This window comes from Lepisma saccharinum, chromosome 20 (assembly GCF_977018435.1).
Source record: "Lepisma saccharinum chromosome 20, izLepSacc3.1, whole genome shotgun sequence".
Taxonomy (NCBI): domain Eukaryota; kingdom Metazoa; phylum Arthropoda; class Insecta; order Zygentoma; family Lepismatidae; genus Lepisma; species Lepisma saccharinum.
The window spans coordinates 22,019,565-22,035,184 of NC_139248.1; the positions used below are offsets into that span (position 1 = coordinate 22,019,565).

The 15,620-nt window shown below is 37.8% G+C and overlaps 1 protein-coding gene across 4 annotated transcripts in view; it reads left to right on the forward strand.

Moving 5' to 3' along the window:
- uif (sushi, von Willebrand factor type A, EGF and pentraxin domain-containing protein uif) overlaps positions 1–15,620 on the forward strand; it is a 227,839-nt gene that overhangs the window by 93,056 nt on the left and 119,163 nt on the right. For all 4 annotated transcript variants that reach the window (XR_014443858.1, XM_083142169.1, XM_083142172.1 and 1 more), the window contains exon 4: positions 878–959. Coding sequence is in view for 3 of the 4 variants with exons in the window: in XM_083142169.1 (XP_082998295.1) it covers positions 878–959 (82 nt within the window). In the remaining variant the exon portion in view is untranslated. The remainder of the gene's footprint in view (positions 1–877; positions 960–15,620) is intronic.

The following is a 15,620-nucleotide window of genomic DNA, read 5'->3' on the forward strand; positions in this document are numbered from 1 at the left end:
TTGATTCTCGTGTTAATTTCTACAACTAACTATATTGGATTAAAACAGCCCAATCTTACCTTTAGCTTTTGAATATAGATATCATTCCTGGAGGTAATGTGTTTGAAAACCTTGCAGTAGCCATTGTGATTGATTTTTGCATGGAAATTTCACTTGTGAAATCGAATATATTAATACAATTGAAAACTTATGTGAACCACTAACTCTTACCTTAAACAATTGATTTGAATATTATGATTTTAAAGAATATAAGAAAATATACAAAATAAATGTATTTTAAAGACCTTTTAGCTCCGCTGAGCAAACAGATCAACATACGATAGCGGGCTACAGCTGCTTGTCACATGTTGCTTAGATGATACCACAACGGAATTGCATATCCTTAAGAGATTCGTGTGACAATGGTACATTAAGCATACATACATTGTTTTTGAAAACAATATAAGGGACATTTGAATATGGATGAGACAATTGCATATAGATAACAAGGTTGAAGTCGGAGTAAAAATATTTTCACATGTCTACAGTTCATTCGAAATAAATATTACATTGCTTCAATTTTGATTGTTTTTTTTTCCTCTGGTTCTGTTGGCTGTTGCATAAAGTGGATTCTGTAGTATATACTTAAATATAGCTACATTAATTCTTAAGTAATTTAAAACAAAAATTAATATTACAATAGACACTCAAATTCTAAGTCCTTGTTATGTTCTTGTATTACTTTTTCCTAACACTATTCTTAATTTAAAATTATTTTCATGCATCGAAAGAAATGACTTAACATGTTAGTTATGCAAGTTATATCAAATATATATAGTAGTTATGTTCTTATTGTAATGTACAATTTTAGTAATTAATGTTTTAATTTGTTTTACAGGATGGGAACTTCGCGGACTACACTGTTACCGATTTTTTAGCACTAGGAATTCGTGGGAAAAAGCAGCGGAATTATGTAGGAGGTAAGAACAAATTTATTTGTTATTGTACTTATGTCCTTTAATATACGCGTATTTGTTTATTGATGTAAACAACCTTCACTTTCGACAATGATTAACTAGAAAAAAGTGTCCCTCCTCACTCGATGTCAAATAGATATCAGAGCCATCTATTATCTAGTACGAAATAGAAAATGAATATTATTTGCAATTGCCCGTTTTATCATAGTGGACATTTTGTGATCCCTGCTTCGTTTATACACAATTGATGCACCTGCCATGGTACTGCACAGTCAGTTCAACTGCTATATTTTGGCAACGCCTCAAGTTATAAATGTGTGTCCTTTTCAAGATAAAGAACTGAATCTTATCTCATGTAAGAGGTGCACGTTTCTAACATCAAACATCGAGCTGTACTCCAGAAGAGAAATAAACGTTATGCATGTGTAAATCAAAGTTCACTACATCGAAAAGTTTATATCTTTGATATCAGTGCTACCTTGAACAGCTACGCTTTACAGTTTTTTCCAACTTATTGCCTTGCAATTTCCTTAGATGCAACACCTTGTATGAGATAAAACTGATTGGATTTATTTGTTCAAGAATAGAACGGTGAGGTTTTGCAGTTTTTTCATTCATTTTTGACCATTGCATTCGGAGTGCAGCGGTGTCAACTAACTCTCCTCAGAACAGAAGGAGGGAAAATGAAAATATGTTGAATTCATTACAGTTTACAAGGAATTATGATTTCTTCGTAACTTCTGTAATTGTTCGTTTCCTTTCAAAGTATGTGTGTGTTTTGGCGAGGGGTATAGTGTGGCTGTGCCTAGGAATATTTTAAATCGAAATATACACTATATGAAATCAGCATTGCAGATCCTGAAAAATAAATAAAGGGGTGGAGAAATTATTTAATACTGAATGCATGATCTATATTTTCTTTTTGGAATAATTAAATCAAGTAGACTTTGATTGGTGGGCCATAACATAAGGCACTCATAGGAAAGGAAAGCTGAGCTTACGAGATACTTGATCGGAAACATAACGGTAAAAAAAAGAAAGCAGAAAGGCCATGATAAGGATAGAACAGGAATGCTGAAATGAACCTGAAACTGACAACATTGGTCAAGATTCGACATTTTGCCCCGAGTAGGAACAGATGAAAGATTTGCTTTGTTGGCACCCACAAACCTTCGAGTTTAGGAATAACAGAGAAATAGTTAGTCATTCCACTGCGTGTGGATACTGTACGCAAGAATCGAAACACGATTCGGAAAGTCTATTGTGAGTGACCAACTCCGATATTTCCATCTTTATCTAAACTAGGCTTGTTGAGATCGCATCTGCGCATTTCTTTAGTGGTAACAGACAGGCTCAAGCACGAAGGCGACCTGGGGGAGAGTTTCAGGTAGAAATTACGAAGAGATTTCTTCCCATGACGGCTGCATTCTTGCTTCACTAGCTCACGATGGTTTCTCTTTGTGGTAAAAACATAATAAGGCCGTGAAAATATGTTTCGCAAAACCAATTCAGGGTTAGATATCGATCTCCACTCCCCCCCTTTGTTTTCCCTGTTCGGTTGAGTCGGGAGCGATTTTCTTTTCTTCATATTTTTCTCTGTATTCGAAAAACTGCCGAGATATTCCAAAATCTGAAAAAAATACATCAGTTTAGAATTGCTTCCAAAGCATTTAGGTGAATTTTCATGTAGTTTTCTTTTACTGTTATCTAGATATTATAAATAGTTTCGCGATTACGTAAGTCTATTAAACTATTGAGGCAAATGTAGTAATAGCATGAATATGGAATATCTGACAGAAAGTGTTTGAAAATGTGGAAATTATATTTAAAAATTACTACAATATTTAAAATATGTGCTAAAGCTAATATATGTAAAAATATGGAAAGTATAAATAGCATTTTGCGAGCTTACCTACCATGATTCAAAGATAATACACGATAACATTGGTTTTAGCATCATATGAAGATGTGCATTTGCATATAAATCCATCCCCTGCCAAGGACGTATTTAGGGGGTCCTGACCCCCTCAGAAAGATTTATCAAGTTCTAAAATTAAATAATGAAAAATATATTCGTTTAGCCGTTGTTGTATAACTTCCTCTGAACGTATTGGAAAACAAGGATCATATTGGAATCATAGGGCTTCGAAGGACAAGAAGGACGTATTTAAGGGAGTCCGCCCCCCCCGCTACACTACTACTCAAAATAATATGCATAAAATCTTAATCAGAAACTTACTTTTCTCCAACTACATGTAACATCATTTTTATTATTCGATAAATATTCAATTATTCATCTATTTGACATTAACTTCATTTGCCAGCGCACTTGTTTTTATGTAAATTATTCCGATCTTAACTACAAGTAAGCTACGTAATGAATATGCACTCTTATATATCTATTCTTATACAGTCTTTTTACCTAATGTGTAATAATAATATTAATTTATGTATTGTTTTAATATAAACATTATTATTATTATTATTATTATTATTATTATTATTATTATTATTATTATTATTATTATTGAGACACTTGGTTCGGATCCCTCCTCGAAATATATTTCTAGATACGTGCCTGTCCCCTGCCTATTATATTCATATCATAATAGCATTGAAAAGTAACAACTGTCACAATACTAACTTTAATAGCTTTTTGATTTCTGAGAGAATGAGACGAAAGGAAGAAAAGCCGTCAAAGTTTTATTGACCATTTCCGTTCTTCTTTTGTTGATCACGCAGCGTTTCCGGGAAGTTTTCACTTTTGATGCAACGCATCGCTCCAAGAAAGGGAAGAAGCGGAGGTGATTGAAGCCATGTTGGAAGTTGTTTCGGATGTTGCACGCACTGTTTCGCCTTAGCGTGTTCTTTCGTAAGGACCTGTTCCTTCACTGCTCGCTAGCCATACCCAGGACACGATTGTCACATTCTACGACCACATTGACAATTTTTGAGCATCCTATCCCAGAACGACACGATGCCTTCGTTCTATTAGGTAATTTATAGGAAGAATGACGTAACTTGCATCTCCCTATCCAGCCGAAATTAAATGGTTAAATATTAATATTTGTAACTAAATTGAAGCTTTCCAAACACTTGAACTTGAGTTAGCTTTAAATGCTGTGTATTTTTCTGTTTATTTGAGAAAGTCAACTATTATATTATTATATATAATATTATATTAGTCGCCTCTGTGTCTGAACCTGTATATTGAGGTTCGAGACCCGGCTTGGACATGTGTGTTTCTTTGTAAATTCGTTCATCAATTTCACCGATGTAATCATCGTTCCAATTAGCCATACATAATTGAAAAGCGACACAAAATAAGAAAATTCCAAAATATACCTAGTATAGTATTACTCTCAGTTGAGTGCTCTATATTTTGCCTAAACATTTCTTCAGTTTCCCAAAATCAGTACTTTGTATCTGCATTATTAGTTAAATTAAGTAACGAAGTTTATTCGGATTAGCTATTTTTCCTGACTGTGACGAATAAAAATCAAGAATGAATATAAATTAGAGTTGAGTTACTGTTTTAAGTCAACTTCATGCACAGATAGGCTAATCGGGACTGGACCTAGAGTTTGAAGTAGGATCCGAATCCCACTATGTGCCTCCACCCGGTATCGAACCGGGATCCCTTGATTGCGAATCGACGACGTTACCACTACGCCATCGGGGAGACCCGATAAATTACAGAATAACAGTGTTTTAGCAGTTGGTTCTACTTCTTGAAAAAGAAACACAAATCGAACTTTTAAATTCATGTATATGTATAAATAACTCCATCAGAAGTGAATCTATTATTTGTAAGTGTTTTCTAGACGTATTAAGTGTTCATTTTTATTGAGCATCAGATTCAGGAAAAGTACCCATAGTGACTCATAGTATTCCTTCTACAACAATGTTTAATACACGCAAAACTCTACACTTTACATACCAACTTTAGACTTCTTGTCACTTTTTGCCATTCACTGTTAGATCATAAATGGGTTAAAACAACCACAAGTATGACTTAAAGAGCTCTCAAATATTCCTCGGACCAGACAGTAAAACAAGGTGTGTACAAAACTGTTTAAATCTCGAGTATATATTTAGTAAATCACTTTGACCGAGTGCATACACTCTATCTTGTGACAACAGCATCACCTATCGTTTGTTTGACGAACTACCCGCGTACGGTGTTCAGGTGATGTACAATTAGCTACGCCCAGCACAAGAGTTAAAAAATCAAGTCAACACAATACAAGGAAACTTCAGCGACACGCAAACTGTTACTGGATGGGCGTACTGCTTGCTACTTATGGGCTTGCATAAGCAATCAAGGTTGAAAGAACTTTGTTTACCTTGTGCGTTCGAGAGGCAAGTGCTGCAAAGAGCATCTGGTGTGGCTGGCTGAAGCCGATACCAAACCTGGGAAGAGGCCGCAAGCTGTAAAGCCTGCTTACCGAGATTCCATGTAACGGTACCCTGAACCTTCGAACACTCTTTTCCTGCAGACGTCAGCTTTTATCGGTCATAACGAATGCCACGGATCTTACAAGCCAGGGGACTTTGACAAAAAGCTTAGTATATGTGTGCTACATTCGTTTCGCATTATTCTTTTCTTTTGTTCCTTTGTGCAGGTGTCACGATTCTTCCTTAATAGAGTGTTTTGTAATTTGCTGCTTCATTATGAGTTTTAGTAGGACACCATGAATTATTTTCCACTTTTGAGGCATATAGGCCTACAACTTATTTTATGTGAACATGGCTTGTTTCCTCTGTATAAAGACAATTATAGGAATAAAAAATAGCAGTCTAATTAATCACTCAATGTTTGTAATTGTTTTAAATTTTTGGACTTTTAAAGAATCTTAAACCTAGCATTACGTGAAATTTAGTGAATAAAGATAGTGATGGACAATTTCACTGGTAATATTTATGCATCCCATTCTACGAAATATATTGCAACGTATATTATAGCAAACATTTCCGACATACTGCATAACAAGAACAACAAGCATAGAAATCGGTTTGATATTTAGATTTGAGAACCAGAGTGGGAAATATTGAACTAGGTGCAAAGAATCCATTGAGATCCTTAGGTTTGTTTTGAAAAAGAGCCCCTCCGTACCCAGTGCTTTGCTACTTGATAACCATTACGCAGATTTAGTTACGAAATATGATAAGGTGGCAAATGATTGGTGCATTAGCAGTAGTGGGTGCACAAGTATTGATTGATTGATTTTACTTCGCTTTTCTGCCACTTTTCGCCAATCGCAAAGATGAGGATTAGAGGTGACGATGAAATTGATGAAGGGACACCCATGCTAAGGCAGGGATTAATTTACATTTAAAAATCTAATGGAAATATTTGTTACCAGTATTTATGTCTATTATGGAGATTTAAATATACCTTTGTTGCCCCCCCCTCCCCTTCTACGTTAATACTCGCACCTTGTCCAGCGTTATAGGCACACGACGATAAATCGACAGAGAATCTACTATACCTATCCACAACAGGAAGATACGTCATTTAAGAAATATTCAAGACCTTAGGATCGGAAATCGCATTCGCACGTGCCGAGATTTCGAATTGAACTTTTAAGGAAACTGGCTCAGTAAATCGTGCTGTAAACTGAGCATTATTTTTTAAAAGTTTCACTCAACCGTGCACCCTCTTTTTTTTTACCACATGATACAGCGTAGCCTAGTGGCGTACCGAGGATTTTCGAAAGATTACCCCCACCCCGGTTACGTGTACTTCTTTCAGTAGCCAGTCCCCATTTTGTAATCTGTAATCTTTACTGCTTTGACGTTCTTTTTTTAGGAACACTGGGCCCAATCTGTGTGGGCGGGGGGAGTTATATACCCCCACCAACCCGTCCTTGCGCACGCCATTGGAGTAGCCTCTCCCTGATGGTACAGTTTTCTACCGCTGGTGTAGACACACGGAAGAAAGAGAGGGGGGGGGGGGGGAGAGGAAATTTTCATGAATATATTTCGCCTTGAAAATTCACTTGAAAACAACGTTTCTTGACGGGGAGTTTTAAGAGGCTTATGGACATTTGTCAGGAACGTTGTTTTCTTTAATAATGTACTAATATTTAGTATTTGTATAGAAAGTTGTGGAATAAAAACGTCAACTTCATTTCTCAGCACTTCAAGAGTTCGTAACATTTATGCTTATGTCCGACACCGGAATTCAAGAATGAAGAACGGTGTGGGGGGAGGGAGGTACCACTAGGGCGATTCAGAGCGCCTTGAGTAAAATAAGCCTCCCCCTTGAAAAAAATATATCTGAATCGACAAAATCGGCATACAGTGGTGTAGGATTTTGGAATAGTGTAGGACACATTTAATTGCTGACTTCGATTGCATAACGCTTGCTTCGTGTGATCCAAATGACATAACATCTGCAAACGTTTGTTATGAATTAGTGGGGAAATTGAACTTAAACTGTGAATTCTTGTTAGTAATTAAATCCATTACACCTTTTCCTTCAGTTCCTGTGTAGAATCCAATAGCCGTGTAAGAAATTTCTAAAATATTGATTAACAACTTGCTTTTCCTGGTCTTTTTTAATCAAAGAAATTAATTTGATTTTGTCCTGCTATCTATGAAGGAAAATGGAAGCTTGAGATCTTTCGATAATGAATGCCAATCAAAGGTGAATTAATGGCAGGAAGGAACGTCTCAAACTATCAGTACTTCAATTGACGTAAATTGTGAGTTGAAAACAATAATTTGAACTATACAAGAATACCAGGCCCGTAGCCAGAATTGATCTACAAGGGAATCTCAGAAGTTATATGGGGGGCTTATAAACAAAGTTCATTTTTCTAGAGTTTAACAGTATTAAATGAAGGTAAATTATGTGTGTCGGGGGTCATTAAGAAAAGAAAAGGGGATAATTCATGTCTGAAGATTTGTTATAATTGCTTGGTTTGTGTTCGAACATTAACTTTCTTAATTTGTTTTGTGTTTAGAAAAAAATATAAAAAGAATAACAAGATATGTGAAATGACCTACGACACACACACATTGTGATTTTCTAATGGTGGGTATAAACGGCTTTAAGAGGCGAGAAACACTTCCAGGGTTCGATACCCGGTGGAGGCACAAGTGGTTCGGATCCCACTTTAAACTGTAGGTCCAGTTCCGATTAGTCTTATAACAACAACAACAGCGAGAAACACTGCTGAAAATGAAATCCTGCGCAGTGGCGGGGTCATTAGCTCCTTGGCCCAGTATTCCACAAGAAAAATAACGTCACAGACAGGAATAGATGGCAAACAGACAAAAGTATACGTAACTCCCCCCCCCCCCCCACTTTCGGAAAACCTGAGCACATCACTGATGCTGCGGCGAAAAGAACGTTTGCTTTCAAGTGATCTGAAAACTTAATTTTATTTTGTGGAACTAATGTCTTCAAATTACTTGCAGTATTGGAGTTCTTGCACATGTTTCTCTCCTCTGAAAAACTCATTCCTTGCACTCGACGACATTTCTTATTAGTTGGCAACACTGATATAGCGGACAACTGCCTGCCTTCCATAAGTGGCAACGCCACCATCAAGTGAACGGTGAAGCCATCGAGCGTGTAGGGTAAATAGCCTATCAAATGAGTAGGAAATGGACATTGGAATGACATGCACGCGGCGCTACGGAAACAAGGAAGTGCGTGAGAGAATTCGAAGGACTGTCTTCGCCAAAAAATTTCATCCGAATGCGGAACTGGTTGGTAACTGCACCGGAAAAGCTGTCGCACATTTTGTGTTCCTCGTCGCATGACAACGCCCATATTTGTGACTGTTATGCCCATCGAAGTTCTTACATTTCCTCCCAAGGTCACATAATGTTTTCTTACTAACGGTTAACCACGGCAATTTTTGATTATGAGCCCAATTTAACAATTCGATTTGTTGATATTGCACAAGTAGTTATATAAATCGTGTAAATGTGATTCGTCGGTACAGCAATGTTTGTACAGTGGGGTACATCAGTGTTGTTAAAGTCCAGGAACCCGTAAATTCTAATGGTTCTATTGGGTTCCACAACAGGACCGGAACCTCATTTCTGGCACAATTTAAATTCGGTCCATGTGGCGTATTGTTTAATTGAAAAAAGGTTCCTGGACCGTAATTAAATTCATCCGGAAAAAAATATTTCTGGACCGTATTTAAATTTATCCGGAAAAAAGTTTCTGGACCGTATTTAAATTCATCCGGAAAAAATATTTCTGGACCGTATTTAAATTTATCCGGAAAAAAGTTTCTGGACCGTATTAAGCTTGACGCTCACTGATACGCCGGAAGCGCGGAAACCGAACGGAATAGTTTCGCTTCCGGCGTCTCGGTGGGCCATAACCCTCAAGATAACCTGCAGACTTCTAGCCGGAATTTCCCTGCTTCAGTACCGCACGTTCCCCTGTAGTAAGCGTTACACCATTAGTAGGGACACTGAATTTTCGCGATGCGCGAAATCGCGAAATGTGAAAGCAAAAGATGCAATTTTGAACATTCTGCACGTAACTACACCCCAAATCATGAAATATGCATGAGTTTTATTCGCGAAGTAATGCGAAATGTGTGCTTTTCCACGAAATGAACGCTTTTTCGCGAAATAATCGTGAAATTCATCAAATTAAGTAGAAAACACGCAAAAACCGGCAATCGAGGTTGTGTGCGCAAACTGTCGATTTGTAACGAAACGTTTGCCTAAAGTTTCCTACCACTTGCAGCTGAAGAACGTTTTATCTTTGATCACATCAGGAAGACCCTGCAAATTGGGATTTCTCATGCACATAATCTCAGTTCGAAAACTTCGCTCCCTGTCAAGCTGCATTCCTTTCTAGCCCCGAATGTCTACTCAACTTCCAGTTTCATTGAACTTGCTAGCTGTAGCAGCGATAAGATTAGTCTGTTCCCGCACATCAAGGGAAACAGTGGTGTCATTTGTGTTCAGTCATGAATGAATTTTGTTTATCATCATGTGATTTTCAACATGTATTTGTGTATGTGCAGTAGTGATTATTTTATTTGTTGGACAGCAAGGATATCCTTTAAATACATACAATGAATAAATCACTTGAGATATGCAATTTAGAAATGAAGTGATTTTGTGTTGATGTTTTCTTTTTGGTTGGACAGCTAAGTACTTGTGTATGTGTACAGTATATAAAAATGAAGTAGTTTATCAATTTATAGCTCTTTTGTATGTTGTTTCCTCTGATAATGAAAAAGTGTGTGCCAATTTTTTTTTCACCGCTGGTATATACCGCTGATCTATCATTTTATTTACCGCTCTCCTCAGTTTTTATTTACCATAAATTTGTCTCCCTAACCATTAGATTTCAATAGAAGCAGACGATAGAAGTTCTGTTGCCGGATTGTTCCGTGTTTTCCGCATCTCAGCGTGCGAGGTCCTTTGAAATTCATCCTGAATATTCCTTGACCGAATTAAAATACTTTACAAATATAAAGCTTCTTTACGGTCCAGAACCCATTTACGCTTGCCGATTTCCCCTCCTGGACCGGAATTGAATTTATTTAAAATTCCTGAACCTTTAACAACCCTGGGGTGCATTTTACCGAGCAAATTGGCCATCACCACGTTTAGTCTCTTTGTTACGCATGCGCGACGAGAGCTTCAGGAATTGAAACTTAACCCCAGACGAGCTGCTGACGAGCATACGTAAAAATACAACACATTCCTTAAAAACACGAATACGGTGGAAGAGAAAAATCAATTAAAAGAGTCGTGGACAATTTACTGAACAAATACTTGTGCATCGTACTGTACTATCATAGTTAATTTTTATTATCAATAATTCTTAGCATTAGAATTTTATTTTAAAATGGGGAAGTGATAATTGTGCTGTAGAAGTAATGTGTAGTCTCATTTTCTTCAAGGAGGCACATAGTGGTTCGGATCCCACTTTAAACTGTTGTAGGTCCAGTTCCGATTATTCTTACTGTGCTTATCAATCATCAAATCAATCAATCAATTCATTTTCTTCAAATGCAATATAGCTCTTTCATGCATAACCTCAGAATAACAGTTTCAGTTTTTACTATGTTAAAAATAAACAGTAAACTGGCAATAAATCATAGACATTTTCTAAAATATGACAATGCAATAAAAATCTGAATGTACACAATGAAACAACTGATGTTACGATAATAGCCAGTGAAATTTAACCTCTCTTGTTCCTATGTAATTTTACTACTTCGGCACTTACACGCAGGTTCGTTCACCTGCCGAAAGGTCTGACAAGTTTCATAACCAGGTAGAGTGAGTGGTCTGCCCGCCCAAACAAGGACTGCGTCACGTTGTTGCCAAATTCTCTCGCACTTGCACAAACACAGAAAGTATTTTTTGCTAGCGAAATACTAGTTTCTTATTCCACAATATCCTTGCTTGTTTAATATTATTAATTTGAGCTTAAAAATTGGAAACTGGTACAGCATTTCCATTAGCTACATAATAATTTCCTGAAACATCGATTTTCTCCCCATTTGCCCATACATTAGGTTCAGTGGCGGCGATTGGGTTCCAAAACCGGGGGATGGGGCAAAGTACCAAAACTAGGGGGGGGGGGGCAAAGACAGTATATTTCCCTTTGTAGATAAGGTTTAACATAGTGCGGGGACAAAAGTGCCCCCCCTCCAATCGCCGCCACTGATTAGTTTTATTCAAATTCTCGTGTTGACAGGTTTTACGAATTGAAAGCCGATACAAGATTTGTAGATAATTGTATTGTTAGGTTTGGAGCACCAGATATGAAGCACGTCATTGTTTATCGTCCCAGTTAACCGAGCAGTAGAAATTACATTGTCAATGTACAGGGTGTACCAAAAGTCCCATTACCCCCCTTTAAATTGTAGACAAACCTGCAAAATGTTATTTTAACAGCATGCGTATGATGAGAGGATGGTATACCATTAAATCAGACCAATGACCACCATTTACTCCAGAGGATCTGTGTGCACACCGCCATTTTCATGGCACAGTATTATTCGCCTCCAGGTGCGATGTGAAATCCTCCGTAACATAAGATGTCAGATCTGGATTTCAGGTGGCCATTTTAAAAGAATACCTAAATGATGTGTTCAGAGACAAATGAATTGGACGAGGATCGCCAAATTTACCAGCACCTCTAAAATGGCCACCCCAAAGTCCAAATCTGACATCTTGTGATAATGCGCTATGGAGACACATCAAACAGAAAGTCGCCCATAATCGTTATCAGACAACAGGGGAACAATGGGACTTTTGGTACAGCCTGTAGAATATGACAATGTAAGCGAAATATATACAAATCTTGTATCGGTTGTAAGAAATGGAGAGCTTAAATTGAACTTGAGGTTAAAACTGAATAGTGAAACTCACTGCAACACACAGTGGCGTGCACAAGGTGGGAGGGGCGAATTTTAGTCGAGTGGCGCACATACCACGGAGATCATTTCTTTCCGACTTGCACTGTTTTTTAAAACAATATATCGTACTGTAAACGAAGACCAAGTAGAATTCCATGTTCTAGAGATTAGAGTATTTATTGTTTTGCAAAAATAGGGGTCCAGAACTGCAATAAGTGGCAATTATTGTCTGTTGTTATCATAATTCCTCCCATTGCCACGATAAACTCAACGATCAGATATGAGGATTGATTGATTGATTTAGTTTATTTTACTTCGCGTTTTGTGCCTCTTGGCTAATTTGTGAAGATGGGGATGAGTGATGAAATGATGAAATTGATGAATGGACATTCACAAACAACCAAGCCCGACCGGGATTCGAACCCGGGATCCTTGGCGTCGCAGCGCGATGTGCTAAGCACTCGGCCACAGGGTGGGGCTAGATATGAGGAGTAAAGTGGATTAGAAAAGAAGACAAACATTTATTCTCTCAAGGGGTCTAGGGTTCGATTCCCTTATGAGCCACACCGCACAGTGATTTGCGTCCAAATTTAAACTGTAGGTCCAGTTCCGATTAGCCTCTCTGAGTATAAAATTAAATTAAATTAAGCTTTAGAAATTATTCTCGAACTAATTAAAGTTGGTGATAAAAGACAGAATATATGAGTCTTTAAAGATACTAGGGATAATAATATAGGCTATCCTAAAACACTGGGAGGGCAATCGCCCCTATCGCCCTCCCCGTGGATCCGCGCCTGCCTTGTGGCCGGCATTTTACTATGCCTATGGGGCAGACGACTTGAGAAAGGAAAATTACTCCCCGTTATATAAAAACCTGCGCATGTCACTGGCAATTGATGCGTTAGCACTAGCGTTTTCTAGGGCTCTCTCTGATAACGTAGTGGTAACGCATTGTAATCATTGTGTTCCAGGTTCGAAAACCAATAGAGGCACATTTGCACAGTGCTTCGAATCCCACTTTAAACTGTAGGTCAAGTCCCTACAAGCCTGTCTGAGCATAAATTGGTGTACTTAAAAGAAAAGAAATTAGTGTTTTGTTTAAATATTTTACCAGGCTGGAATGTGGATTTAGCCTTGAATCATGTAGCCCGAAATATTTTATCATGGATTGTGCTAAATCTTAACAGTACTGACAGGCCAATACAGATGTAGCAGTTACAACATTTCGATTGCAAATTCACACACAGATGCTCCATCTAGTTAGCACATTGAAATTGAAGATTATGGCATTATGTATGTATTCAGTTGGTAATCAGAACCGTAAGAAGTTGAAGTAACTTTCTTTCTTGCTGCTCCATGTAACACACGGCAAATTCATTAAGATAACATCTTTTGATTAGCTTATCCAATCAGTGCTTTTGTATTGGTCTGTGGCAGCACGCAAAATGTGCGTAAAAGTTAGGCGAGGAACTGGCAACATTGTTGCAGGAGGAATGTGGACATGAATGGTTGAAAAGCGGCATACCTGAATGTCTTCTGTGACGTGCGTCGTAGGAATGGCCAGGGGGAAATAAGGTGCAAAGGCGGTGAATTAAAGGTTTGCTTTGAGCAGCAAACATTGGAAAGGAAGAATGAAAAATGACCCAATGTCTTGGAGGGTGCCGTCGTTGTTGAGAAAGTAGGATAAGAGATCCCCTGATGTAAGTCACGATTCATACAGGTGGCAAATTTACACGAGATTACATGCATTCATTGACACAGTTTTGGTCTACCTTTAAATCAGAAGGACCAAGCATTTGATCTCGGAATTTGGAGGGAGGATGAGAGTGTATTCCGGGTAACAAAAAATGTTTTCTCGGTACTAACGAGTGAGCGGTTGCAAAAATGTGTCATTGTTACATCCATCCATCATGAGATAAGAGGCAGAAATTGCTCACTAGAACCCATTCTTGTGTGCGACCATTATCTTCTACCATCTTTCATCAATCAAACGCCCCCCCCCCTTCTCCTAACGGTAGAAAGTGCGTGATGTTGAGTAACGTGAACGTTGTTTGCAGTAATTTCAGATCAGAGGATGCGTCTGAAAATCAGCTGTAGCTAATGATGCAAGCATGCCATTTGGATTCAGTGTTTGGTGGGATGAATAATAATCACACTTGTAAAAAAAATACGTATATTTCCATTAAGACTTTCACACATAAACTTTCTTCTTGAGTCTCTAGTATCGTTCCGCCTATTCAAAGATCATCAGTGAAAATTGCAGACACCACAGACTATTGCGATGTTGACACTATGTAGCTTATAATCAAGAAATCTTTAGTATTTGTTGTTATTGGCTACACAAATACTAATATATTAATGAATTTCATTAAAAGTTCGTACACAGAAAAAAAAGAATTTCTTTGAATTAACGAAACACGTTTGGCGAAGCTTTTTTGTACTATAAGTAATTGTGCACGTTTGAAAAAAAAAAAGGAACCATTATTTGTTTGTCGCTGGTTGATTACGAGAAACTATTTTTTGATTATTCCAAACCAACACTTTCCTATGTGCAGAAGTAAAATCTTCACCACTAGTGTTGCCCACGAGACGAGACTTTGGCCTGTCACGTCTCGAAAATATTCGTTTGTCTCGGGACACATGATCAATCTCGTCTCGTCTCGAATTTGTAAAAGCCTGTCCCGTCTCGTCCCGTGGACAACACTATTCACCACCAATGCTACGTATGTATTTCGTCGTTTCGACATTAAACTCCAGCGACGCGCATGGCACATACTCCTTTCAGATTAAATCGACAGAGAGGAAGCCATAATGCAGGATAAATGTGCGTCATGTGCACACTTTTGCAGCATACGTGTACACAGACCATGTGATGAAAGTTCAGTAGGGGATACGAAACATGGTCGTATGTAGTCTCTCTGAACCCATTGAAAATCACTGTTATTAGAATTATTCCAACTTCCGTGGCGCCAACGTTCTTTGCCCCTGAATGTTAATAACAAGAAATTTCCTAGAGAACGAAGAGGGATACTTTAATTATATGGGGAATAATGCACCCTCCTCCCCCTCCATAGTTGTTTGGAACTTTCGTCGGCTTGAAAATATGAAAATTCTTTATTTTACTTAAGAGCATAATATTGTTAAATAACTGTAATAAGATTCCTCTACAGTAAATTTCTAAGTAAGACTATTAGGGGGTAACTGTTCCCTCTTGCGGCGCGTGTGCACACCTATCTTTTACAGAACATTAGAACAGATCGTGAAATACAGGACAATGTTGTAAAAACTAGATGTCTGGCAA